Raw genomic sequence first — 27,596 nt, 5'->3', positions numbered from 1 at the left:
TTGCATGATAAGCTTTTATTTCTGGAGATGCCCCTCCTTTTCTAAAATTAGAAAACCCAAGCAATAACATCCGAACTTATAAACATTCATATCTGTACTTTGAAGCTAAACATTTGTTGTTTAGGAGTCACTCACAAATCATGATTATTGTGCTGTTATACTTGTGCAAATATTATAGTTATACATACAGGTGATTCATTCCAGGGATAGAGCCTAAAGCCCAAAACATGTAGAGTCAAATCACTTTGAGTTCTATGGCAGGTGGGACTGCCAAAGTATTTTTCCACGGATACCCACCTCCTTTCCACCCTCTCCCTTTCTTTCTTTTTTCTTTTAAACTGACAAACGCATAAAGCTGAATGCGCACAAGTTAAATGTACGGTATGTAAGTAGCAAGCTACCTCTATCTTAACGGTAAATTATTTTTACATTTTAAAAAAGCGTGGGGTCAGATGGATCCCACATACCATTTCTGTAGGTTTTGTACTTTACATTGAGGATTATTGCCAACCGTGATCATTTTTATGCAGCTGTATTGTCTTACTAAAAGGAACGCGGGTGGCGTTGTGGGTTAAACCACAGAGCCTAGGACTTGCTGATCAGAAGGTCAGTGGTTTGAATCCCCGCGACGGGGTGAGCTCCCGTTGCCCGGTCCCTGCTCCTGCCAACCTAGCAGTTCAAAAGCACGTCAAAGTGCAAGTAGATAAATAGGTACCGCTCCGGGGGGAAGGTAAATGGCGTTTCCGTGTGCTGCTCTGGTTTGCCAGAAGCAGCTTAGTCATGCTGCCCACATGACCCGGAAGATGTGCGGACAAACGCCGGCTCCCTCGGCCTATAGAGCGAGATGAGCGCCGCAACCCCAGAGTCGGTCACGACTGGACCTAATGGTCAGGGGTCCCTTTACCTTTACCTTATTGTCTTACTGGAAAAAGGAAGATCTCAATAAATACCATCTTCAAGCTTGCAAACGTCATCATGATGCTTAATAACTTTTGCCAGATATTTTATGCGTCTGCCTTCTTGAGATACACGCAGGGTGGTAACTTGCAAAGACAGCACATATGGTCACATATATCCTGAGAAATCTGGGAATGAGCAAATGGGACTTCTATAAAGCAAATGCTTCAAAATTATTTACTAAATTTTATTTGAAAACTATTCAAAAGGGTTTTTTAATATAAAAAGAAAGGGCAGAAGGGGATATGGACCCCTTATGATCACCCCCAGTTTTGCTCTTGTGTAATTTCTTTTGGGGCAGGTTCATAGCATGCCTTATTTTTACCTACTCCATTTGTTCTCCCGAATACTCTTTTTTTTTTTTTAAAAAAAAATCATAAATCTACTCTGGTAACAAGTGCCATTTGCAGCATCTCAAAAAACAAAGCAAAAAACGAATGTTTCTTGAGTTGTGGTGCCATCAAGTGGTCAGCTCTATCCAGCAACTTTTTATTTAACTGTGTTTCTAGAACTCAAATATGTTATAACTATGAGCCACACCAGATGAGGTACCTCACATTTCTTTAAATTCATATTAAAAATAGCAATTGGGAAAGGGGGGGCAAATGAGATGGGAGGTGGGTTTACTCTTTCTCCAACACTGTCATCCCAATCTAAATTGCCATCCATAACTGTTATTTTCCTGTGGGGGGGGGGGGACATGTCTTTCCATTGGATCATGTTATCTCCGACAACTAGTCTAATCGGAACAAGTTTCTATAGAAAAATACCCCAAATAGAAAAATAGTCTTTAAAATTATGAAAGCGTTTTTAGTGTGAAAAGCATTCAATATAGATTTTTAAAAAAACTTATTTACACTCATATATTTTGTGCAAAAACACACGGGGTAAAGAGCAAGGAGAAATGTTGTTATGCATTTAGTAGACGTGTGGCCCTGAATGCCTTAAGTCTAGCTATACTTGAAGCGATAATGATGCTCCTGTGCTGGGGTTATTGCACTTTAGAGACTACAGCTGGGGGCTCATATGACTGAATGCTCCTCCATAGAAAAAAAAGAGCAGGGAGCTTCCTCTTGTTGGTTCAGCTTCAAGTGGAGATGTGCTTCCTTCATCAAAAGGTGAACTTCACTGTTACCTGAGACTTCCAGTGAAAGAGTACTTTATCTCTCTCTCTCTCTTTTTTTTTTTTACTAAGGAGGAAAACATTCAAGCAAAACAACTTCACACTTGAGTCCAAAGATATGATCCTGAGTATGGTACTTATTCACATTCTCTCTCTCTGAAAGTTCAGCATCCTTTTCGTTGACTTGCCCCAGGAACTGTTCCATCTCAAATGGAGCCTGTTGTCTCACACAGCTCGGCTCAATGCAAAGATTACCAGGCGCCAGCTCTTGTGCTGCCAGAACCCCAGAGGCTGGTGCCCCGAGAATCAGCTGAGTCCCCGCTACTCCTTGTGGCTGGTGGCTTCTTCAGCTTGCTGTTGGTCTCCAGGTGTGGGGTGACTTCCTCCAAGGAAGAAATCTCCAAGTCACTGTCCTCCTCCTCAATGAACTGCAGCAAGGGAGAAGAGAAAACAGATAGGAGAGCAAGCAGCAGATGGCAAAGACCAGTCACACTCTCTTATCTCTGCAATGGCTCACATCCTCCTCCTTAAAAATCACCCTAAATCAGTGAAGAAGAAGATACTTCTCGGGGAAGGCACACCCCACCAAGGTTGTATAATATAATAATAACAATAACAATAACAATAACAATAACAATAACAATAACAATAATAAATTTTATTTATACCCTGCCCTCCCCGGCCAAAGCAGGGCTCAGGGTTGCTAACACCAATAAAATCACAGTAAAAAACATAATGGGGGGGGGGGACCAATTTAAAATACTGGTTAAAATGCAATTTAAAATGCAGCCTCATTTTAAAAGTAGCCTATAAATCAAGACCATAAGGGGAGCGAAACATAAGGGTCAGACTGAGTCCAAACCAAAGGCCAGGCGGAACAGCTCTGCCTTGCAGGCCCTGCAGAAAGATGTCAAGTCCCGCAGGGCCCTAGTCTCTTGTGACAGAGCGTTCCACCAAGTTGGGGCCAGTTCTGAAAAGTCCCTGGCCCTAGTTGAGACCAATCTAACCACCTTGCGACCTGGGACCTCCAAAATGTTGTCATTTGTGGACCTTAAGGTCCTCCGCGGGGCATACCAGGAGAGGCGGTCCCGTAGGTACATGGGTCCTAGGCCATGTAGTGGTTACAGTGCTGGGAGACCAGGATTCAAGTCTCTGCTTGGCCATGACACTCCCTGGGTGGGCCAAGGCCAATCACAGTCTCTCAGCCTAACCTATTTCATGTACATCACCTTGAGCACATTGGAAGAAAGGTAGGATATAAATACAACGAATAAGTAAATAATTCTTAATTCAGAGCTGTAGATTCAAGTTTCCCATTCTATGCCCAGTACAAGTTTTGCCACCTAGTACCCATTAGTCAGTATACAACTGGTGGGTTTTCAAGTGGTTGGGTGCTTTGCATTATCACAGTTAATGGGTGCTGCTCAAGAGCACCTCTTTCCATGTGTCTTGTGCAGAAGAACCACCTGATGGATTGCACCCTGTTGGTTGAATCCCTGACAGCTGCAATCCTAAACACGCTCATGAGCAACCCTGCAGCATTTATGTTTGAATAAATATGCATAGTATAATGTTATTGGGGAAGAACTGCTGAATGAAAAGCAAAGGCTGTGTTGGCCCAAAAGGGGGGGGGGGGGTTGAAATCCAAAATCCACAGTAGGACAATATCTTTATTAGGTCATCAAGCATAAAATCAAGTAAGGGTGAGCAAGCTTTCAAGCTCTCCAGAATTCTTCATCATGCTGAATGAATAGTCCGGAGCAAAAACTGGAATGATGTTTCTTATGGGTTAGAATTCAGCAGGCAGATACCATCTGTCTGATTTCCTAAATTAATGTGTATTGTATAGTACCTGGATTTTTTTAGTAGTTGGGCCAGGTTTAGGAGCTTCTTTGGTAGGGATGGGAAAGAGTTTAACTCCACCAGCAGGCTTTTTCCCAGATGCACTCAGTGTCCTCTCCAGATTTTTAGCCATTGACTGCACCACCGTTTCTACAAGAAGCAAAGAATTGTTGTTATTCATTAAACTTGTTGGTCATTCATTACTCAAGTTGTGCATTACTCAGAGGTCTCCAAGTGACTTGCAACACATCTAAAACATAAAGGGTGGTATTATACTAACAAGTCCCATCACTGCAAGAATTTTCACTTGTGTAATGGGAGTATCCCCCTCTCTTCCCTTGCATGTGTCCTGCACCTTCCCCAAATCTATTCCAGGGGAAACCCTGAAAACAGATTTAGTGGGTGCAAAGAAAGAGAAGGAGATGATGTTCTGATGAGCAAGCAAAACTCCCTGGGATGGTGGAATAGTTACCTTAGTGCTGTGCTGGATTCCACCCAAATACAGTACACCATTAACAAATTCAAACAAAACACCTACAATTCATATACATATTAAGAGTTAGGATCCGAGTCTAGACATCAGATTTAAACAGCAAAGTTGTTCATAATAATAAATGGCTTCTTAGGAGCTTATGGCTGACCTAAGAAACCATATAATTCTAATGAAAGCTGTCAGAATGACAAAACTAAGAAATGAGCTGACGTATGTCTGACTGGAGAGCTGGTCCGGGAAAACCTATGGTAATAAGTATCTAGCACACGAACCCTTGCCACTGCGTAACAAGAGCATTCGTGCACAGTGATAGCACAGCAGTTGTGCATCCTCTCAGGTCACAGATTGTTGGCATACAAATACTGCCCTTGAATGGGCTGCAGCACATGGAAAACATTTTTAAATGCTATGCCAGCCATGTGGAACAACTACATAGGTAAGAGCTTTCTAGCCTACCCTGTTGCATTATAACTAGAGAAGCCTGAAGAATTTGAGCCTCACAAATTCTTGTATGAAATGTCCTGATCTGCACTTATCAGATCAAACTGCATATCAAAACGACATAGCCAACACATTTTGCACTTCTTTCAATACTGCAACAAAATCCTGGTAGTTGAAAAGCACCAAATATGGATTTAAATGCACATTTTCAGAGAACATATGCATTTAAATAAGCATTAAAATACACAGTTCAATGCATATTAAGATGTGCATTAATATATATTAAAACATGCACACACGCACACCTGAACGAGTCTCTGCTGTTGTTGCAAGGACCCTTCCCATACTGCCTTTCCCCTCCGACAATTCTATGTCAGATGAATCCCAGTCACTCTCTTCATTCTGCGCTGCTCTGGGAGGGTCTGGTTCTGTCTTGCGGGGTGTAAACTTTGGAGATGTAAAGTTTGATTCCTCTTCAGACTCTTCTTCAGAGCTGAAAGGCGAAGTGCTGGAGAATGGAAACAGAGCAGAGTGGGAAACAGAAACAAAGGATGGAGGAGAATTTCATTTGGTGCATTTTTTAAGCGTACTGATCTCCTTCAGTACACTTCCAGGCTAATATATTTATCAGAATGTAATTCTGGACTTCTCCAAATTTTGGGATGCATTTCTCCGCTCAATGCACGCACGGACACACACACACAACCTCACCAAAATGTGTGTAAGAGTATGTATGTATTCTAGGATGAAATAAGGTTAGAAAAGCACACATTGAGGAAAAATGTATATTTTGTGATAAAAATACATACTGACGTACATATTTATACATGAATTTAAAATATAAATTTATTTTTTAAAAAAACATCTACACTACAGATTAATGCAGAATCGAGACAGGACAGGACAGATCTATGAACAAACACATGTGAAACTGACATGGGTAAGAAATGAAAATCCCCAACTCTGCCTACAGAGTTTTGGAGCAACATCCAACTGAGACACTTTTGAGAGATTCCCAGGGTATTTTGCAAATCTTAGCCAATGAACAAGGTCTGCTGGAAATAGCTGTTTTAGGACAAGGAGCAACACTCTCACACGCAAAATTAAGATTAAAAATTAAGCCGCACTTTTCTTCATGAAATTAAAAGCTTGCAAAAATGTTTGTAAAATGCCTAAAACATAATGACAACACTTCAAATTACATCATCAGTTTTCATACACAATAACCAAGACAATACAGCATAAAAACAGGGAAATGGAAGTTTAACCCAGAACTTTAACCCACCTGGGATGATGGGCAGCAGAGTATTGAAGAGATGGTGTGCTGCTCCTCACTTGCTTTGGAGAAGGCATCCTGGGGGTCTCCACTGAACTGGCCTTGGAGTTCACTTTGCTCCGAGGGGCTGGTTTGGGCATCTCTGAGGCATAAGGCTTGAATTCAACTTGTTGCATTCTGGGCTTAGAAGACACAACCTGGATCGGAGACTGTGAGCTCCTTTGGCTTTTACCTGAAAGAGATGATTGGAAACATCTGAAGGAAAACAAATTGGCCAGTACCTGATCCAGGTAAATAATACACACACCCCAAATAAAATAAAAGCAATGTGCTGAAAATCACTATCCTAAATTAATAATATCATAGGGAAACTTTAAGCAACGTTGCCTTCCAGATGTTTTGACTATGATTTTGGGCTGATAGGGCTTCAGGTTGACAAAGGCTGTCACAGAGCCTCTTACCTGAGGTTCCCAAGAGTGGCAGCGAGAGATCGCTTTCATCCTTCTGACCCCTTCTGACTTTCCTTTTCACTTCTTGCTCAATTTTGTCTCTTAAGGCGAGGAGCTGTGGAAATTTTTTGGCCTTCTGCTGTTGTTGGGTTTTTATCACGTCTCTCAAATGTTTATAGGTTTGAGCAGGGATACCTTTTGAACCCTGTAAGAAAAACAATTAGGAATAATGCAGATTGCATCACTGTGTAATTCTGTAGACCACAGCCCTTTTTATTCATAACTGACACATAGAACAAATATGTTTTGACAGAGGGGTGGAGAACCCTCCAGGTGTTGTTGGACTCTAAATCCCACCAGCACTGCCAGGCAACCTGGCCAGTAGTTGGGATTAATGGGAGTTAGAGTTCAACAACATCTGCAGGATCACAGATTTTCCATCTTTAGTTTACCAGCTATTGGGTAGGGATGGAGGAGAAATTCCATTAAGTTTGCACTCTATCAAATTCACACCTTACAAACATCTTTTGAAAATGGCACTTTTCTGAATTTGAAATGTAGTTGCTCCAGCCAATGTTTACAAAAATGCATGTATTAGGTTAAAGGGTGCATTAAAATGAATATATTAGTGAAAATAATGCACTATATTAGGATAAATTGCCTGCAAAAAATGTGTTCATTTGTCAAAACTACATTAACGTGTTTGCTGGGGAAAATGCATTCTAAAAAGCTGAAGTATCTTCATGAGAGTTTTTCTTTCTTTATTTTTGTTAGCCGCATTTCTAGAGCAATTTGTAAATTCTCATTTTTTCCAGTCTTAGAGAACTGAAATTCATAGATCCTTCCATCCCTATTGCCAGATAAGCTTGCCAAGATCTGCTAATAGAGAAACGGGCCGACCAGAGGACACAGAGGCCTAGGCCTCCCTCAAACCTGGAGTGAGTCCTGACAGGCAAACACATTGCGGTGCTGTCATAAAAATAACTGCTGGTGAACTGTGGGAAAGTATTTTTTGGACCCAAGATGGGAAATTTACAGAATTTCCATTAATAAGTTGATTATGAAAAGGAACACAGTGTTAGCTTCCCCTGATATGGTCCCTTCTGCAAGCCATTTTCCTCAGATGAAGATTTCTAGTGTTGAAGAGCATCAGGGTGTCTATTTTCCTAACCAGGTATGAATGTCCACACATGCTGAGGCTGTGTTGCAGGAACTTGTAATGAGACTTGACTCTAAATTCTCAAACATATTGGGCATTGCAATCCTCAGTTGAATATGGAAAAGGAATTCAACGTTGGGCAATTGACTTCAAGGGCAAAAGCTCTCTGTATCTACTTTCCCTCTCTCATGGCACTTACCCGCTTCACTCCCATGCTCTCCAGTTTCTCTTCAAGTGTCTCTTCCAGAATCGGCCGGAACTGTTTCAGCAGGTCTGGATTCCTCCTCAGTGCTTCTAGAACCCTCTTCTTTCTGTCCAGAGTATCTTCTAGTTCTGTAGTGAAACCAATGGGAAGAACCAGAAAAAATCTTAAGAAATGGTGGCAAATCACCATCCCGTGTGTTAGCGCTGGTCCCCAAACAATCTTTGTTTGGGAAGGGGAACCAGTGGGCAGCATCACGGTGCTTTGCTGAATGGAGAGGAACTTCTCCACACACCTTGACAGAGAGGAAAACTGTTCAGAGTGATCATCAGAACTGCTTAAAAGATTCTGGCACCTTAGTATGCTGCCGTTATTTTCATATCCCAGCATAACGCTGACACTTAAACTTTTGTTTCGGGTGATCAGAAATATGAAATAATTTTGTGAGCACAGCCAATAACATTGGGACCAGCATTACTCTTTGCAATACTGCCTAAATTATCAACTTCTAATTACAGTCGTACCTCAGATGTCGAACGGAATCCATTCCGGAAGTCCGTTTGACTTCCAGAACATTCGGAAACCAAGGTGTGACTTCTCATTGGTTGCAGGAAGCTCCTGCAGCCAATCGGAAGCTGCGGAAGCCATGTTGGACATTTGGGTTCCAAAGAATGTTTGCAAATCGGAACACTCACTTCTGGGTTTGCGGCGTTTGGGAGCCAAAACGTTTGACTCGCAAGGCGTTCAGGATCCAAGGTACACCTGTATTCTGCCGCTGAATGAGAGCTTGCAATACTTTATTCTTTTGGTATTTGAAGGGGGGGGGGGGTAGAGTTCTAAATATATAAAATAGGCCTAAAACACACCTGCATCCTATGGCAGCTTGACAGAATCCAATTAATAATTATTATAATCAGTAATATGATGCTTATCTGGAGGTGGCAAACTAAAGTTAAGAAACCGTCCATCAGTGAAGTGCAGTCCTGTGTAATTAGTTGGGGTGGGGTGGGCTACGGGGTGTGGGGAGGTTGTTCCCTTTGCAAAGGGGTGTCTTGGGTTCCAGAGGTAATGGGCCAGTCATTGGCTTCTGTAGATCTATAAAAGTCCTCTGGTCAGGTTGGACTTTGGACAACAACAGTATCTAGCTGAAAATCGGAGAAGAGCAACTGAAATTGGTGAAAAATACCTTCTTCAGTAGATTCTTCTGATGTTTCTGCCTTAGGAACAGTTATTTCTGGAGATTAAAAACAGTAACATAGGAAAAGGCACATTATTCAAATTCCAGTTGGTGGAACTCACAGTTCTTACACATTAGCATGGAACTTAAGCTGTACAGTTTCATTTATCCCAGAAAAAAATTGATTTGTAGTTTGTCTGTATGGAACTTGGGAGCAAAACGCTCTTCTGGAGCTCTCGAGGATCAGCCAGAATCCCTCAGATTAGTTACTGTGCATGCCTATTTCACATCTCAAGATCGCACAAGTGCTTAAATGTACTGTATGCTTGCAGTGCTGAAGTATACAAAACACACTGGGTTTTTTGTACATGTGAATTTGTGTGAGTACATATATGATCTAAATTGTATTTATAGTCTTTAGGATGATAAAAACCACTCAGTTGTTTTGGAGCACATTAAACATTTCAAAAAACCTCTAGGCATGAAATCACTGAAAAGTTGCTGGATGAGCATGGAATAGCTTTGATGAAAGCACTGGATTGCATATTTTGGTTAGAGGCTTAGAATTTTGAGAGTAATTTTATTATTTGCAGTAATAAATCAGATTTTCTGCTACTGTTGGACTGCATATTTCAGCACAAAGGAAAACCCTTCAACGCCGAGTTCCAGGCAACTTAATGATCATTCCAGAATCTTCTCATACTTCAGTTAAGTCCCATTAATTTTAACCAATTCAATTATGAACTGGGGTAGGTTTAAATGTGATTATCAATCCTTCCTTCTCCAGGCCTATCAACTGATTTAAAGACCTGATGCAAGTGTACAATACTTGAACACGTTCCCAAGTTCTACAGCAACTACATGTTACCAGTTCTAAGAATGTGTAAATGAAAAAAATGTATTCTTTCTCTGTTAACATCTGTCTCCCCTCCCCTCTCCTCCTCTGTATCAAAGTTTAGACTGGAAGCTCCTCAGGGCATGAACCTGACCTCTTGTACTCTGTCAGATATCATGCACACTGAATCAACAACAATAACTGCAATTATTGTTCACTCTTCCTTTGTGGCTCTACAATTCAGTGATTAATTTGACTGCAGTATCTGTCACTCAGTGACAGTATACTGGACTCTTCCAACAAGCAGAAGAAAAGAGAGGTTGCTCTCATTCCAAAAATAAGAATTCTTATTGTCTGCTAAATCGCTAGAGACAAAGACTTCGGTCCTCTTAGCAGCATAATGGGGGAAAATTGACTGTAGTAACTCTCCCTCACAGTTGTGCTCTAAGAAAAAATCTTCTTTTAACTCTGCAAGTAGACTGCAACCTTAGAGCCACTATTAATCACTAATCCTTGATGTGCAGTTTGTACTGGGGCTGCAAGAAATCTTAGTTTCCAGAAAGCAATCTGTGGTTGTCACTATCTATAACAGCAAATAACTACGGAATCAATTGGGGCTTCCTTTGCTTCTGGGCCTCAGTTCCAATTTTAATTCCCACGGACACCAAAATCAGAGGTGAAATGTTCAGAATGACCTTAGAAAAAGAGCTGGATAATTAACTTCACTGTGAGCTTTTGAATCAATAGATATGGCTATTACAGAGTTTCCTTATCTGCCTGCCTAAACCTGCCCAGTTTTATACAGTTTGTCAAAAGAGAAAAAGAAGCTTCTAGTGTTAACTATGGAAATGCATTCAGTCTAGATTTTGACCATTACCTTTAGGTTTGCTAGAAGACAAGAGCTTAATCTGCAAAACAAAATACGTTATTAAAAGATCAGTTTTATTTACAAGATTTAGGAACTGCTTACTTACTGTGAGTGTCCACATAATCAGGAAAAAAGCAAAACAACTGAAAAAGGAGCCCCAAAGATGCAGTGTATTCTTTAGGCAGGATAGAGATGGGGAACCATTGGTCATGCTGGGCTGGATGGGAGTTAGAGACTAACAGCTTTTGGAGGGGCACAGCTTCCCCATCCCTCTACCAGGTTCTCATTCAAAGTGGTCCTCTGGTATAAGCCATACTATCATATGAAAGGTTCTCTTCATCAAAAGTACTTGAATAGAAGAATCACAGTGTAGAACAAGGGAGTTTAATATCAGGGGAACATTCAAACATGCAGATTGCCACCTGTTATTTGGCAAGAGCGGCAGCATGTAATTCTGCTTATTGTGCAGTTTGAGTCTTAGAGCAGAAGCAACAATCTGCTTCAAAACAGGACTCAAAACTCTTGTTGAACCTGAGCCCCAAGAGGTGAACAGAGTGCTTCTTACAGGACTGAAGGCAGGAGACCATATTCAACTTACTGTTTTCTCCTGTGACTGGATGATCTTGACTTGTTCCCTGAGTTGTGCGCTGAGTGATGCTATTTGCTGCTTGCTGTGCTCGGCCATTTTCCATTGGTCAGAAGACAAGGAGGCCCGTAGTCTCTCATTCTCACCCTTCAGCTGAGGAGATAAGAACAAACTGTTTAGAGATTTGGGCATGAGGACCCACTGCATGAGGGTAGTGGGATTGTGTGTGCAGGCTCTGCCCTCCCCAAAAGCATCCAGCACAATGTATACACAGAGTCTAGGCATGTAATAGTTTGTTGCATTGTATATGCATAATCTCTGTTTGTGTATCATGCTCTACACAGGTGTGGGCAGATTCTGTTCCTATTTGGGCACTGACTGTACACCAGTACAATGTTTGAACTCTTAATGAGAGAGAAACTGTGAGAAAAATATATTATTCAGCACACTCACCTCTTCCTTCTCCATCTGGTGTTCCTTCTGAAGATCCCTCAGTTTCCACTTCCATTCTGTTTTCTGATAAATTAAAAACAACAACCAAACTTATTTGGACTCACCCAGCCCTACTAAAGAGGCTCCTCATGAAGCCGGAGGAACATCACCTGGCTGTGGGGCATGAAGGCCTCTCCCCACAAGGACCTTTCTACCTGGCCTAGGGGGCGGGCCCCAGACTCACCCAGCCCTACTGAAGAGGCTCCTCATGAGGCCGGAGGACCATCACCCAGCTGTGGGGCATGAAGGCCACTCAATGGCCCCATCTTTGTGTGCCTACCAAACAGCCGTGTCATGCTTATGATGATATTTTATTTTCTTCTTAATTATGCTGTTTTAAATGTGCTTTTTATATTTTACTTCACCTACCAATGTCTTCTTTTGAAATGTTTTGCCTCCTGTTGTTAAACCATGTTGTATTACTGTCAGAGCACAAGGGACATCAGCATTAGTGACTCCACAACAATCTATCTGCTGTCATCATTTCCCACTCCCCACAATAGCTATATAGCTTAGGTTTTATGGTTTGGCTCCTGGGGTGGGGGGTGGGGCTTAGAATGTAATGGACTGCAAAAATAAGATTGCACTCTTAAGTGTCTTCCTCCTACCCTGTTATATTCTACAAGCAAGAGATGATATATTGCAGAGCTCACAACCACCACATCTATGCTCACGCACCTGTTGCTCAATTTTTGCCTTCATCCCCTGTAGTTCCCTCTGAGTCTTCTTCCATTGCTGCTGGTCAGGTGACTCGTCATCCTGCAATGTCCCCAGATTAGAGACCACTGCACTCTTGCCTTGTAGTTCCTGCAGCTTCTGGAGGAGGAATAAGTGGCACATGTAAACACTTTGCTGGCAAAGAGCAGCGGCCAGAGCTATTAAGGAATCACTCAGGTACAGTAGGTTAGGTTTCTGTGCCATATCTGATGGAATATAAAAAGCAGAGTTGTCATGTAAGTTGGGACTTCCCTATGTAGGTATGAATACCCATTGGGAGGAACACCAGCTTCTTGCTCTGTGTTTTATTATCTTGATTGGGCAAGGATGACTAGCTAGTGTGGATATTCCCCACAAACAGGATCATAACCAATCGCATGGCTCTCCACTTTCTGCACTTGTCAATGGTGCTGGAAATTCAGCTACCGTATTTTTCGCTCTATAAGATGCACCAGACCACAAGACGCACCTAGTTTTTGGAGGAGAAAAACAAGAAAAAAAATATTCTGAATCTCAGAAGCCAGAACAGCAAGAGGGATCGCTGCGCAGTGAAAGCAGCAATCCCTCTTGCTGTTCTGGCTTCTGTGATAGCTGTGCAGCCTGCATTCGCCCCATAAGACGCACACACATTTCCCCTTACTTTTTAGGAGGGAAAAAGTGAGTCTTATAGAGCAAAAAATACGGTAAGTGAACGAGACCTTGCAAAATTATCCAGGCTATTTATAACCAGAAAAGCGCATTCTATTGAACAATCTCCAGAGAAGGATGGAAATTTTGGCGACACACAGCGCACCATATTACCAAGGTCCATCCATGCTCAAACAAAGTGATTCATCCTTCTCTAACATAGGGAATTTTATCATTCCTTGAAGAAAAGGCCCTGCTGTTCTTTTGTGGTAATATTTAAAAGCAGCATGCCTGTTTATTGAAGGCTGTGACTGCCCTGAATGTTCAAGGAAAAGAGAAAGTTGTGCATTCGCCTTACCCCCTCCAAGGCGGAATTTTTGCTGGCAATGTCCTTGAATTCGGTGAGGAACAGGTGCCGGAGGTCTTCCATCTCCCTTTGAAACTTTACCCTCTCTTCCTCCTTCCATCTCTCAAATTTTCTTCTGCTTTCCTCTTCTCTTTGCCTCATGTGCTCTGCTTCCTATCAACGAAACAACAAGATCTAAAGCTGGAAATAAGCTGGTTAGAAAAGACAAAAAGTTGTGGCTATGGAATGATTTGACAGCAGTTTCCAGAAATCCCAGTCATTCAAACGGAAGTGGAAATACTCCAAGCAAAGGGCAGGATGGTCCAATTCTTGCCCAGCTAGTTTAAGCTGGATATTCAACATGGCAACAACCAATAGCGTGCAACAGTGGGAGGGGGATGAATGGAGTGGCAATGACCTGTGCAGACAAGTTGCCCTATCAAATATATTAAAAGTACAATCTTATTATGTCTAGTCAAAGCTGAGTTCAAGGTGTATGACTGTTGCACACAGGAACACAGGAAGCTATCTTATACTGAGGCAGATGGTCCATCTAGAAGATTTCCCTACCTGGAGACACTAGGGATTGGACACTAGGGATTGGGGTCTTCTGCTTGCAAGGGAGATGCTCTGCCATTGAGCTACAGCCATTACCTGATATACGTGAGGCTCACAAGGAATTCCTTTCCACTGGTTTATTGGCCACACCGCTGAACAGCAGATACCCAGGCCAAGAGATTATCTGAGATGACTGGTATTGTTCTGAAGGATTTCCATGTGCCTGCAAATGTTTGCCTGAAGGGTCCCCTCACACCTTCATAGCGTGCATGTTTCTGCAATGGAGGCAACTCACCTTTGGATTTATTTTTACTGGAGCAGAAGAAATTTTGTCAGAAGGGTATTTTTTTTAAAAAAAAGGTTTTGTTCATTGCTGTTTTTAATCTGATTTGAATGTCTTTGTTATTTTACTTTTTACTGTGTAAATCACTTTGAGTCACTACTTTCAAAATGCAAAAATGGGACTCAAATATAACAAACAAACAAATAAACAACAAGCCTCTTCCCTTCCAGCTGCCGTGGTGCAAAAGTACATTATCAAGAGTTTCGCATGCACTGCTTTCACTTTGGCTACAAACAGATGGTTGTAATTCAGCAAGCTATGAGGGCTTTGGTTTTTGTGAGTTCATACCTGAGCCCTGCTTTGGCTCTCAGCCTCCAGTTGGGCATGGGTCTCCTTCAGTTTGACCTTCAGTTCTTCAATCTCACTTTCCATTTGTACCACTTGTTTCTTCTTCTCCTGCTCTATAAAGTTCATTCAGAAAAAGGCACAGTTATGGTGGCAATTGCAAACCCAGGAATGTAAGATGATAATGATAATGATGATGATGATGATGATCAGTGGTTTTTTTAAAAAAAAATGTTTAGGGGTACTCTCATTTTCCTACCCATATTGAAATACTGCCCCTCAATGAGGCCAAACTTAGATTCACAAAATGATTAGGGGTATGCACACTCCCGCATTCCCCCAGAAAAAAGCACTTATGATGATGGTAATGATAATAATAGTAGTATTAGTATTAGTAATAATAATAATAATAATAATAATAATAATAATAATACTCCGCCCATCTGGCTTGGTTTTCCCAGTCTGAAACTCTATTTTTCATTTATTTTTTACTTAAAACATTGCTTTGTATGTCAGGAAAATAATATTTGACACAAGTGAATTAACATGGACCACATTTCAATCCAGTAGTAAATGTGTTTAGGCCCGTTGATTTCAAAGCACACCAGACAGCTAGCTCTATAATGGATTGTCATCATAAATTATAACGGAACCACTGCCCTCTGCTGGACAAAACCATGCCCAGAGCTGAATTTCCTCTAGGTTTGTGGATTTTGTTTTCCTCTCATTTTGTGAACTTCCTTTGCCACCTCAATAGTATGTGTGTGGTATATTTTGCAGTTTTCTTAGGCTTCCTAGAAGAATTTTGTTCCCAGTCATAAATCCAAAGCTATACCTCAGAGAATCTCATGCATATTATTTGGTGAGGTAAATCAATTTGAACAAAATGTATTTGTCATGTTTTAATCTATATGCTTTATGGCTAACCTTATAATTATGTGAGTATGAAGTATACCCTTCTGAGGTGGGGCAGTTATAGTTGCATGATTGTATCCAGATTTGCAGAATGACATCTTAACATTTTCCAAAATGCTGGATGTAAGTACATTAATTTCTGATGTTGCCAGTATGGCTCAGAATCAGTTTATATGTGAAATCATTCAGAAAAAAAATGATAGCTACTGAGCCCCTTATTTGTAGATAATGGGCAAACTAAACAGTTTGTTTCATTATAATGATCTTTTAATGTAAAAGGAAATCTCTCCAGATTTTCTACCCATGAGTTAAGGGAAAGAAAATGCCCGAATGCTTAATTAGTAACAAACTACTGGGTATCAATCTGTATATGGAGAGAGGCACTCAAAAATGAAATGTTTTTACAGTTTGATTGATCCAATGGGCCCCTGATGGTCTCAAATAACACTTCAGATCAGGGGCAGTAACTGTGCTGTCCTGCAAATGAACTGTAACATCCATCACCCTTGACTACTGGCCATGCTAAATGGAGCTGATGTGTGTTTGAGCCCAGCAAAATAAATTTGGGCAGGGGCACTGCATTCACTACCCCTGCTCTAGGCAATCTGGAAAACAAAGGGTCTCTATGTGTTAGTTAGTTAATTAGTTATTAAATTTAACAAGGACAAGGAAAAGAGAATGGGGAAAAAATATGAAGTAAAATGCACTTGTTTCATCAGTGCAAAGATTTCTGTTTGTGCAACACAACTTTCCCCCCCTTCTCTGTCAGTTTGCATTTCTTAGTACAGAAACTATTGATCTGATGTGTAGAGATCTTTCCTATTCTAATTAATTCAAGTGGTCTCTGGAAGCTTCTCTGTGTGAAAGAAACAAGCAGAAGGTTCATGATGTTTCAGTTATTCCTTCAGACAGTGCTTTTTTCGGGGGGAGGGCAGGGATACGAATACCCTTAAACGTTTTGTGGCCTCATTGAGGGGCAGTATTTCAATATGAGTAGGAAAATGAGAGTACCCCTAAACATTTAAAGAAAAAAAGCGCTGCCTTCAAAGAAACTGAGAACAGCTGGCTTAAATTGGTTCTGTTATCTCTTCTGTCAAGGTCATGATGACTATAAAAATAAGGCCAGAACCAGCCTGGGTTTCACTTTCTCTTTCTATCTCTCTTTCTTCTGGTGTGGTGTTCTGTATATAGTATTAAGGTTTAGACTTATTACAGTGGTACCTCTAGTTGTGGACACGATCTGTTCCGGGGTGCCATTCACACCCCAAAAAGTCAGCAACTAGAGCGGCGCTTCTGCGCAAGCGCGGAGCATGATTGAACGCTTCTGTGCATGTGTGAAGCACGCAAAATGCTTCTGCGCACACATGCACGGTGAAACCTGGAAGTATACACTTCCGGGTTTGCTGTGTTCGCAAGCCGAAACGACGCAACATGAGGTATGACTGTAGAAGTTATTGTAAGTTTAAGTTAAGTCTGCTGCAACTGGATTTCTTATGGACGGTGCCAATCCTGAACGTATTGGATTTGCAACCGTTATGCTCATTTGTCTTCAGTAGCAGTAAAGCTCTGCTGCATGAACTATTAATTGCCTCTGGTTTATTTTTGGAGAATCCTGCAATGTGTTTAAGTTTTCACTCTGCTAACTATATGTTGGAATTCTGCTCTGGATCAATATTGCGTAGATTTTCTATGACATTCTCTTCATGTGTGTGCTCTGCACATTCCCCAAATGTGCTCTGGAGCATTGGGGAACTCCCAGAACAGATTTAGAGGGCACACAGGCTGTCCTATGGGGAGGGGGAGGGGGAAGTTCCACTGCACAGCTGAAAGTCCTTGTGCTGAAGGAACAAGCACACCGAATAACAATGCCCTCTGTATTTCGGATCGGCTATTAGTTATTATGGTCCCCATATGTTAATGCTTGTTTATACTGATGTTTTAAGACATATATAATTCTTTTCTTCTGTGCTGCTAAAAAGGGGGGTATTGCTGGTTTCTTTTTGTATTTGTGATATTTTTAAGACACTGTAAACCAATTAGCAATTATTATTAGTCTTGAAATACGAAGCAGTACATAATGAAATAACCCTCTATGCTCACCTGCTGCAGTGACCTCTGGGTGTCTGCGCAGCATGTGTGCTTGAAGAAACGAGTAGTTCATGAAGGTCTTGTCACAGAATTGGCACTGGAGAAAGACAAAGAAAAGGATAGATAGGTCACACGCTGGCCTGGTTGACACATCAAGGTAAGCCAGAAGGTGGCTCATCATGTCCGCATGAATGTGTTGGCTCCCAGCTAGGAACTCACACTGCTCTCCCTCTCCCCCAGGCTTTTAAGTTAGCCTGGGAGGACACCTAAGCCAGAGTTTTGCTTAGCCTGTCACTCAGACCAGGGATCAGGGTGAAGATGCCTCCTTCACGACCATGCAACTGCAGGACAAACTTTGGCAATAGGTCAAGGAGAAGAAAGCTGAATCACGATTCTGGATTTAGACCACATGCTAAGCCAAACAAACCAGGACCACATTCAAAGCACACATTGAAAGCACTATGACACCACTTTAAACATTCATGGCTTCCCCCAAAGAATTCAAGATGCTGTGGTTTACTAGGGGTGCTGAGAGTTGATAGGAGATCCATATTCCCCACACAATTCCCAGAGAGCCTTGGGAAGAGGGATTGACTGTAAAATCACCCCGAGAAACAGAAAACCATGGAGGTGAAATAGGGGTTCCCCAATAACTCTCAGCACCTTAACAAGCGACAGCTCTCAGAATTCGTTGGGGGAAGCCATGACTGTTTAAAGTCGTATCATGGTGCTTTAAAAGCATGGTGTGAGTTTGGCCTATGTGTCCATGAGTGTCCTTCTTTACAACCTTGACAGCTGTCACATAGACGAGGGTTAGGCAACCTAAGGCCTGGGGGCCAGATGTGGCCCAATCGCCTTCTAAATCTGGCCCACGGACGGTCCAGGAATCAGCGTGTTTTTACATGAGTAGAATGTGTCCTTTTATTTAAAATGCATCTCTGGGTTATTTGTGGGACATAGGAATTGGTTCATTTTTTTTCTTCAAAATATAGTCCCCCCCCCCACAAGGTCTGAGGGACGGTGGACCAGCCCACGGCTGAAAAAGGTTGCTGACCCCTGACATAGACCTAAAAATCCAGAGGAGGAGCAAAGCATTCCACTAGGCCAACTCCAAGCTTAATGCAGGACCAGATGCTCAAACTAAATCTGAATCATGGGCTGTTTGTGAATGGCTGCTGAAGTACTAACACCCAGACAGCTGTAACCTCCCCCCCCCCACCCAATGCTTGCTAATCTATCTTTGCTTCTGCAACCACAATCAGGCAGATGAGCTGGAAGAAAAACAAAGATCATTCACATTTCCTTGACAGGCTGCTGACTGAAAATCCACAGTGCATAATGCAGCTCCGTATGCTCCAGCTGTCCCTATTTACCAAGGACAGTCCTCAGAAAACAGAAGGTATTTAAGCAGAAACTGTCAGAGATGCTGTAGTTGCATCCTGCATTGTAAATCCTGCACTGAACAGAGGGGTTGGACGAGATGACCTGTGGTACAACAGTGCTCAGGCGATCTCTCCAAATCCACCACTGTGTTTGCGGGCACAGAAACTTGCAGGCTCATTTCACCAAATTTCTCCAGTATCTCCAGTACCTTATCTCCACCCACCACCTACAAAGTTTCCCTTTCTCTTTTTGCTGCCACTGCAAATGTTAGCAGCAGCAGCAGCAGCAGCATTGGCAGAATGGGCACCATTTTACATCTTCATCAGTCCCCTGGATCTAACATCATCCTGGAGCATTGCGGGGCTAAGGGTGGCTGGGGAAAAAAAATTAAACTAAATCAGGCTGATGGGATGGCAAAAAGAAACATCTCAGGCATTTTTTCCTCAGGGAAATGCCATCTGAGAAGTTTGGGCTCAGCTCCACCTTCAAGGTCTTTTCCTACTTTCCACTCAATGCACCCACCCAAACAGCAAATAGGTGGAAGCTACCACCGGCAGGGACGCAGGTGGCGCTGTGGGTAAAACCTCAGTGCCTAGGACTTGCCGATCACATGGTCGGCGGTTCGAATCCCCGCGGCAGGGTGAGCTCCCGTCTTTCGGTCCCAGCTCCTGCCCACCTAGCAGTTTGAAAGCACCCTTAAGTGCAAGTAGATAAATAGGTACCGCTTTATAGCGGGAAGGTAAACAGCGTTTCCATGTGCTGCGCTGGTGCTGGCTCGCCAGAGCAGCTTCATCACGCTGGCCACGTGACCCGGAAGTGTCTCCGGACAGCGCTGGCCCCCGGCCTCTTAAGTGAGATGGGCGCACAACCCTAGAGTTGGACACGACTGGCCCGTACGGGCAGGGGTACCTTTACCTTTACCACCGGCAGTATCCCTGCTGGGAGCAGTCTGTGCATCCTCATGTAGGAGCACATTCTGGGAAAGAGGAGGGGGTAGAGGTGGCCCTGTTGCTGTCAACTGATGGGAATTGGCCCAGTCTGGGCCCATTTGCTGCCCTAGTCTGGGAGCTGGTATAGCAAAAGTGCATTTTTGCCCCACCACCTACCCTTGCTGGCATGAGCAGCAGGGTTGCTGATGCAGTGGTGGCTGTGCCACTGTTATAATCAGCCACTGCTGGTGTGACACATGGCATGTTCTGCCCATGTGCATATATATGCACACAGAAAAGTCTACTAGCTTCCCTTCCATCCCACCAATAGCTGTCTATCCCAATAATACACATATGCTCAAATACTTCCTACAGCATGGCATTATAGTTAGGATGTGGCGGGAGGCAATGGATCCTTACTGTGAGAGCAAGGCTGTCCTAAGTACCCATGGTACTTACCCATGGCACCTATTTACAACTAGGGCTGGGTGATATACTGGTAAATTGTATGAAACTGGTATGGCATTCTGATTGCAATACCGGTTTCAGACATTTTGAGCGGGTGATATATTGTGCTGGCCAGGGAGCCATGATGTATTCCCAGCTCAATTTGCCTGCAGACAGCAAAGGCACAGACAGACAGGCAGACAGAGCCCAAAAGGGTTCTGGGCAAGCACTTTCTCCACCTCCATCTGTCTGTGCCTTTGAGGAAGCCCACTTCTCCGGCTCACATGAGCCAGAGCAGTATGGGGGCTAGTTCAGCTGGAGGCAGGAGGCTTCCTGCCCCCAGCTGAACAGTTTAATGAAGCCCCTGCCCTTCTGGCTAACATAAGCCACAGAGGTATTGGGGCTTGCTCCCATCGTTCAGCCGGGACACTGAGGTCCAGCTCCGAGGGCCTTCTGGAGGTTCCCTCACTAAGAGAAGTGAAGCTACAGGGAACCAGGCAGAGGGCCTTCTCGGTAGTGGTGCCCACCCTGTGGAACAGCCTCCCATTGGATGCCAAGGAAATAAACAACTATCTGACTTTTAGAAGACATCTGAAGGTCTCCCTGTTTAGGGAAGTTTTTAATGTTTGATGTTTTATCGTGTTTTTAATATTCCGTTGGGAGCTGCCCAGAGTGGCTGGGGAAACCCAGCCAGATGGGCGGGGTATAAATAAATTGTTGTTGTTGTTATTATTGTTGTTGTTGTTAGGACTGGGTGATGGGAGGAAGAAGCATCCGAGTTACATTCCAGACATCATGATATATCAACATATCATGGTATTTAGCTGCTGATATACCACAATGTTGAATACTAGATATCAGCTAGCCCTGCTTACAATTATGAAAGCTGCACAGAAAGCATGCAGCCATATCACTCACCTTGTGGTAGTTATTGGCCCCAGCTTGCAAGAGCAATTGCTGCGTGGCAATCATCTTTTTACGCCTCCTGCTCTCTTCCTTGACACCCTTCAGCTCTTCTGCTTGCTTATCCCAGTCCTGCTTGACGCGTTTGAGGTCTTCCAGGGTCGCTTGGTGTTGCTCTTCCTGAAGGGCCAGGCTCATGCTCAAGTACTCCTGAGAGTGCAGCAGGTACTCGATGGTCAGCTGGGCCATCTTGAAGACTTTCAAGAGCACAGAGTCAACTGGCTGCTGACAGTAGGGGCACTTTTCTGCATCAAGGTTGCAAAAGGTGATGCTGTTGATGTTCTCCTGCAGAGTGGCAAGGTCCAGTTCGCGAGCCACCCGCTCCACATCGATGGCACTGAACCGCCTCCAGTCGATCGTGTCTCGCCGCAACTGGAATTTAAAGGCGGGGACCATGCTCGGACCGGCGAGCATGCTGCCCAAGAGATGGCTGCTGCTTGGGAAGTTCACAGGAAATGTGGAGCCTGGCATACCTGTCCAATAATGACGGTGTGCAGACAGTTGTGGTGGGTAGTAAATATTAGCAGCGAAAGGCTGGGCAATGAAAAGGATACAAGATGAATTAAGGCTGGAACAAAATGGGAGCTGTACTTGTGTACTTGAAGCAGACCCAAAACATATACGAATGTAAGAAGAGCCTGCTGAATCCGGCTAATGGCCCATCAAGTTCACATCCTATTCTCAGTGGCCAAACAGATCCCCATGGGAATGTCTCAAGCAGGACCTGAACACAAGAACCCTCTTCACTCCTGTGGTTCCCAGCAATAGCTATCCAGAAGCATTACTGCTTCTGACCCTGGAGACAGAGCACAGCCATCATGGCTGATAGCGACTGGTAGTCTATGTCTAATGCTCTTTTAAAGCCATTCTAGTTGGTCGCCATCACTGCCTCCTGATGGAGGGACTTCCATATGTTCCGCATAAATAAGTTCTTCCTTTTATCCATCCTGAATTATCCAACATTCTGATTCATTAGATGTTTGTGAGTTCTAGCGTTATGATAGAAGGGGAAACGACCTTTTCTCTATCCACTTTCTCCATGCCATTGATTTCTATCATGTCACCTCTTCCCTGCCCTTCATCTAGACCAGTGGTTCTCAACCTGTGGGTCCCCAGATGTTGTTGGACTACAACTCCCTAGGGATGATGGGAGTTGTAGTCCAACAACATCTGGGGACCCACAGGTTGAGAACCACTGGTCTAGACTAAAAAGTCCCAAAATGGGGCAACCTTTCCTGATAGCAAAGTTGCTCCATCCTCTTGATCATTTTGGCTGCCCTTTTCTGTGTAGCCTGCAAAACTGATTTCCTTTTATATTATTCTACTCAGTCCTCGGGCACATGGGAGAACTCAGTCGGTGGGGCAGGAGACCCTGAATCTCAAGGTCATGGATTCAAGCTCCATGTTGGACAAAAGATTCCTGCATTGGGGGTTGAACTAGATGACCCTCATGGTGCCCTCCAACTCTACAATTCTATGTTTCTATATCACTTTACTTATTACCATACTAGATGGTTAAACAACCACAGATTAGAAACAACTACTAAGATTTCAAATAAGTGAAGAAAATAGCAAGATGAATAGGTGAGCAAATCAAGGTGACTGCTGTTTATAGCTGAAATGTTTGATTCATTTGCTATTAAATTCAAAGTTGGCTCTCAGTATAGGCTTATCAAGAATACAGGCGAGGGTTCCAGCTTCCATATAAAAAACATTCCTGTATTCATGTACTCAAACAACTATAATTTGAGTTGTGTTGATTCCTACTCAAATAGAAAATGCACGAGAGTCACTGAGCTTTCAGCTCTGAGGACTGAAAAAATGAGGACATCTGATATGGTACTCTTATTATAACAATTTGCTTTCAACATTTAATTGCCACAATTACAAAACCGCTTACAATTTAATCCTAGACATGCTTATTCAAAAGAAAGTTCTATTATGCTCAATGGGATTTACTTCCAGGAATGTGTGCATAGGATAGTAGCCTCTAGGGGAAAGTGCTGTAAAATGATACATACCATTTTTTCCAGTATAGAAATGCTGTTCTGATAGATCTGGACCCCTTGCTTATTCACAACAGACAGTTGTGTTGTGCAACGGTGTGTTACTAGGTGTGTCCTGGCATGATGGTAACAGGACTCCAAAGTTTCCCTCACAGTAGCACAAATATACCATAGCTAAGCAGCACGCTCCAAGTGGTTAAATATTCATTCTTGGCTTTGTATGTATTTGTTTGCAGCTCCAGTATGAGCAAACAAGGATCACAATGAACAACTAGGTGATAACATGTGTTCTCATCTGCCAGCAAAGCTGCTCTGCATTCTACACAGGACAAACAGGCCAGTCTAAATATGAAAGACTAAACGGACACCAGTCTGACATTTGAAGTGGCAATATTCAAAAACCAGTGGTGGGACAGTTCAACCTACCAGAATACTCTGTAAATTACCTTAAAGTAGCCATCCTGCAGCAAAGGAAATTCAAAGGGAGACTGCAATATGAAACCACTGAATTGAATGAAAGGGTTTGATGCTATCACTTGTGGGCTGAACCGAGACAAAGGATTTTAGCATATTAGAGATGTTAACTGCTTTACAAAGCATGGTGCCTGTGCCCTCAATAACTATTTGTGAAGTCCCACTATTAAATATGGAATTATTACTCTCTGTACTTTTCTGCTTTTCATTTCCCTCTGACTTCACTTTTAACAAGTTCCCTCTACCTGCCCCACCCCCCCCATACCAAAACCTCAGGATAACACTTCATGTATCTGATGAAGTGGACTGTAGTTCACAAAAAGGAAGTGGCATAATAAATGTGTTGGTCTTTTAGGTGCCATAGGACTCCTGGGGCGTGTACAGCCTGCATAATAATGTGCATTCAGTGCCGGATGCATGTGCCTTTTAGGGGTGCTGTACACACAATGTCCTCCCCATGCTGTCCCAGTGTCCCACACTATTTGCCCACCTGAAGCACATTCTGCTGCAATGGTTATAATCTGCTTTGTGCTGGGAGTGCACTTCTCAAGCACTTGCTGTTTACCTGCGCACACAGAGAGCGCTTTCTCAGGTCACCTCCTGTTGGGGCAGAGCTACTGATGTTGCAGGGCTGTTATCACTCGCCTTACCATGTTTAACTTGCCTATGAATGAAAGGGGCAAAATGTACAGGTTGATGTAATCTTCAACCAGGCCCTTGGCTGATTAACATTCTAAAGCCTTTTAAATGTGTGTGTGTGGGGGGGAGGGGGTTGTTGTTTTGTTGTTTCTGTTTTAACTATTTATTTGTGCTTTTATCTTGTATTTCTATGTTGTGAACAACCTTGAGATCTTTTGAGTGGTATATAAATCTAATAAATATTAATAGACAAATAAATTTGCTTGCAGCTTCTGAAGTCCCAGGGGCCCTGTCAGAAGCAAGGCGGCAAGCCACATTGTAAAGCATCATTGGTGGTGCTTAAACAGAATTACAGGAAGCTGCTTAAACAGAATTACAGGAAGCTGCCTTATGCTGTCAGACTATCAGTCCATCTCACTCAGTATTGTCCACATGAGTGTTTCTCAATCTTCAGTTCCCCATAAGTTGTTGGGTTACAGCTCCCATCGTCCCTGATTAAGAGGGCTGAGGGTCTCCAGTTGTTTTTTGGACTACAACTCCCATCTTCCCTAGCTAGCAGGACCCGTGGTCAGGGATGATGGGGATTGTCATTCAAAAACAGCTGGAGATCCAAGTTTGGGAAACACTGGTCTACACAGATTGGCGTGGGTTTCAGACAAGGGTCGTTTTTAGCACTTCCTGGAGATGGCAAAGATTGAACCTTCGGTTTTCTGCATGCAGTGCAGATGCCCTAACACTGAGTTTCTGCCTTCCCCTACCTTTTCTCTCACACCATAGAAGAGAATGGCATTAGTAACATGCCTCTCTTGACAACCCCCGACAACCTCTCTGGAAAATTGCCCCTGGATTTCCAAGGGCTAAGAACCCCGGATGCCTCCGAAGAGAAGGATGCACAGGGCCCTGCTGGCCGCGGAATGTCGAACTTCCCTCTCCCCCCCCCCCCCCGCAAATTTTGGCTAGCAATTTCTACTCAGGCAGTTTCAAAACTGAACAAGGAGCAATGCCTTTTCTCCTCTTCCTCCCCTCCCTTTTTTTTTTTTTTTTTTTTTTGGTGACAGGCTACTTTATAACGAGCATGCCCCAACTCAGCGCCCCTGCTTCCCTTCCCAGTAAACCAACTCCCCTTCCTGTCACGCAGCCCCCAAGTCCTCCCCTTAGCCGCTTCAGATTCTCCAGTGAAGTTTGCAAGGAATCGGCTTTTGGAGAAAAGTTTCCTAGGCGGGCTGCAGGCAGGAGCAGCTGGGTGGACAGCGAGGGAGGAGCTACTATGTAGATTTAGTTCGCTTGGTCAGCTCAGCTCCTTAAGTTTCCAGTCTGGAGGTTCCTGCGAGTGTTTGCAATTTAACAAGCCACTTCATCCGCTGATGTTTTCCTGAGCGGTGGGAACATGCAAGAGGGAAAGAAGGCGAGCAGTGGCTTGAACAAAGCAGAGCTGCTTAGTCCTACCTCTCTGCATTCCTCCTCCTCCCCCTCTTCCCTCCCTCCTTCCCTCCTCCAACTCTCTTGCCACAGAGCTTCACGGTGCAACGTTTCAGTTCTTTACCAAACAAAGCAAATCCTTACCTGTCCCCAGGGCGCATGTTTTGTGGCGTGGGGTTGGGAACTGGGCGCGTGCGAGAGAGAAAGAGAGAGATCTAAAGCAGCCTGGATTTGGAGGCGCAACTCTCTCCGAGCTGGAATCTTCTTCTCTCCTCCCACCCAGGAAATTCAACACCATCCAGCAAAGCGCTGGTTCCCCACAGCGACGAATCGCCTCGGCCTAAATGCACAACATCAGGCTGAAGCGGGAGAAAGCAGCTCCAGGGCTTTGAGCGCAGAGAGCTGCTCCCTCGAGGATGGAGGGGGGGGGGGAATCGCTGCGAGGCCGTCCCTAAAGCCAAGCCGTTGCTGTAGTAACTTCTAATAACACCCTACCTGATTTCCCTTTCCCTTCTTGTTTGGCTTTGCTAACGCGGAAAGAGGGAGGTTCAGGTAATAAATGTGCATTAGAGCATCGATGCTCAGGGGGTTATTAAGCTGCTGTATATTTGATAACAAAGCTGCCTCCCCGTGGCTATAATTGTACCCGAACATGTAACTGCAGGTGAGGAGGCTGGGCTCACGGTTGCAATTAAGGACGGGCAAATCTGTCAACATGGGTTTCTCTTAGTTACTCGTTTTTCCAGTCTTCACTTCAGTTTGCCACTTTCCCACATCAGTTTGCAATGATTATGATTTTTAAAAGTCCTCAAGGTAATTGATCAGCATTTGGTCATGGATTTCTCCTGATAAGACACACTTTTGTATATGATTTTGCCTAATACAGTGGTACCTCGGGTTGCATACCCTTCAGGTTACATGCACTTCAGGTTACAGACTCCGCTAACCCAGAAATAGTACCTCAGGTTAAGAACTTTGCTTCAGGGTGAGAACAGAAATCGTGCTCCGGTGGCACGGCGGTAGTGGGAGGCCCCATTAGCTAAAGTGGTGCCTCAGGTTAAGAACAGTTTCAGGTTAAGAACGGATCTCCGGAACGATTTAAGTACGTAACCAGAGGTACCACTGTATATACATTTTTGCAAGCTGGTTTCCTCTAATGTAAAGCATTTTTCTATGTTATTTTCACTAATATGTGCATAAAAATGCAAGACTACAGCTGCAGTTCTCTCTCTGGGAGTAAGCCCCATTGATCTCAGCCATGGGACGGACCTTGGAGTAGATATGTATTGGATTGTGCTGTAAATTCTCTTTCAATAAGAGTTTTGGTGACATGAAATCAACCAACTTACTTGCATATGTATTATCTGGGTTTCTTTTGCTCGGTTCCTCTGGCCATGTCATTTACCCTTGCCCAAACTGCAGTTTGCAAAACCAAACAGAACTTTGCATCTGATCCTTGATGGATTGGGGGCATTCTAGTCTGCTCAGTTACTATAAATTGTCTCAAGATGCAGCAGCTTAAATAGCAACTTGTTTTGCAGTAGGTAAAGCACAATC

At 43.4% G+C, this 27,596-nt stretch overlaps 1 protein-coding gene across 4 annotated transcripts; it reads right to left on the bottom strand.

Annotated features, from left to right (window-relative positions):
* On the bottom strand, nt 1–26,612 carry DZIP1L (DAZ interacting zinc finger protein 1 like). Of its 4 annotated transcripts, XR_013986828.1 has the most exons (17): nt 26,535–26,612; nt 21,457–22,035; nt 17,792–17,876; nt 14,780–14,892; nt 13,603–13,764; nt 12,579–12,716; nt 11,862–11,924; nt 11,421–11,561; nt 10,832–10,862; nt 9,129–9,176; nt 7,940–8,073; nt 6,594–6,786; nt 6,142–6,364; nt 5,162–5,364; nt 3,933–4,072; nt 1,728–2,508; nt 1–1,682 (listed from the first exon to the last, which is right to left on the bottom strand). XR_013986828.1 is itself a non-coding variant. In XM_081007262.1 (16 exons), the coding sequence occupies exons 1-16, from the start codon at nt 26,604–26,606 to the stop codon at nt 2,332–2,334; spliced, it is 2,502 nt and encodes an 833-aa protein (XP_080863388.1). In that variant the 5' UTR covers nt 26,607–26,612; the 3' UTR covers nt 1–2,331. The 4 variants fall into 4 exon arrangements, 3 of the variants coding, with proteins under 3 accessions (XP_080863388.1, XP_080863390.1, XP_080863389.1); XM_081007262.1 differs by having other exon boundaries at nt 1–2,508; XM_081007264.1 differs by lacking the exon at nt 26,535–26,612 and adding an exon at nt 26,184–26,458 and having other exon boundaries at nt 1–2,508.
* Nucleotides 26,613–27,596: the final 984 nt, after the last annotated feature.

This window comes from Podarcis pityusensis (assembly GCF_964106645.2).
Source record: "Podarcis pityusensis genome assembly, chromosome: 5".
Lineage (NCBI taxonomy): Eukaryota > Metazoa > Chordata > Lepidosauria > Squamata > Lacertidae > Podarcis > Podarcis pityusensis.
This window is presented reverse-complemented; position numbering and strand designations above follow the sequence as displayed.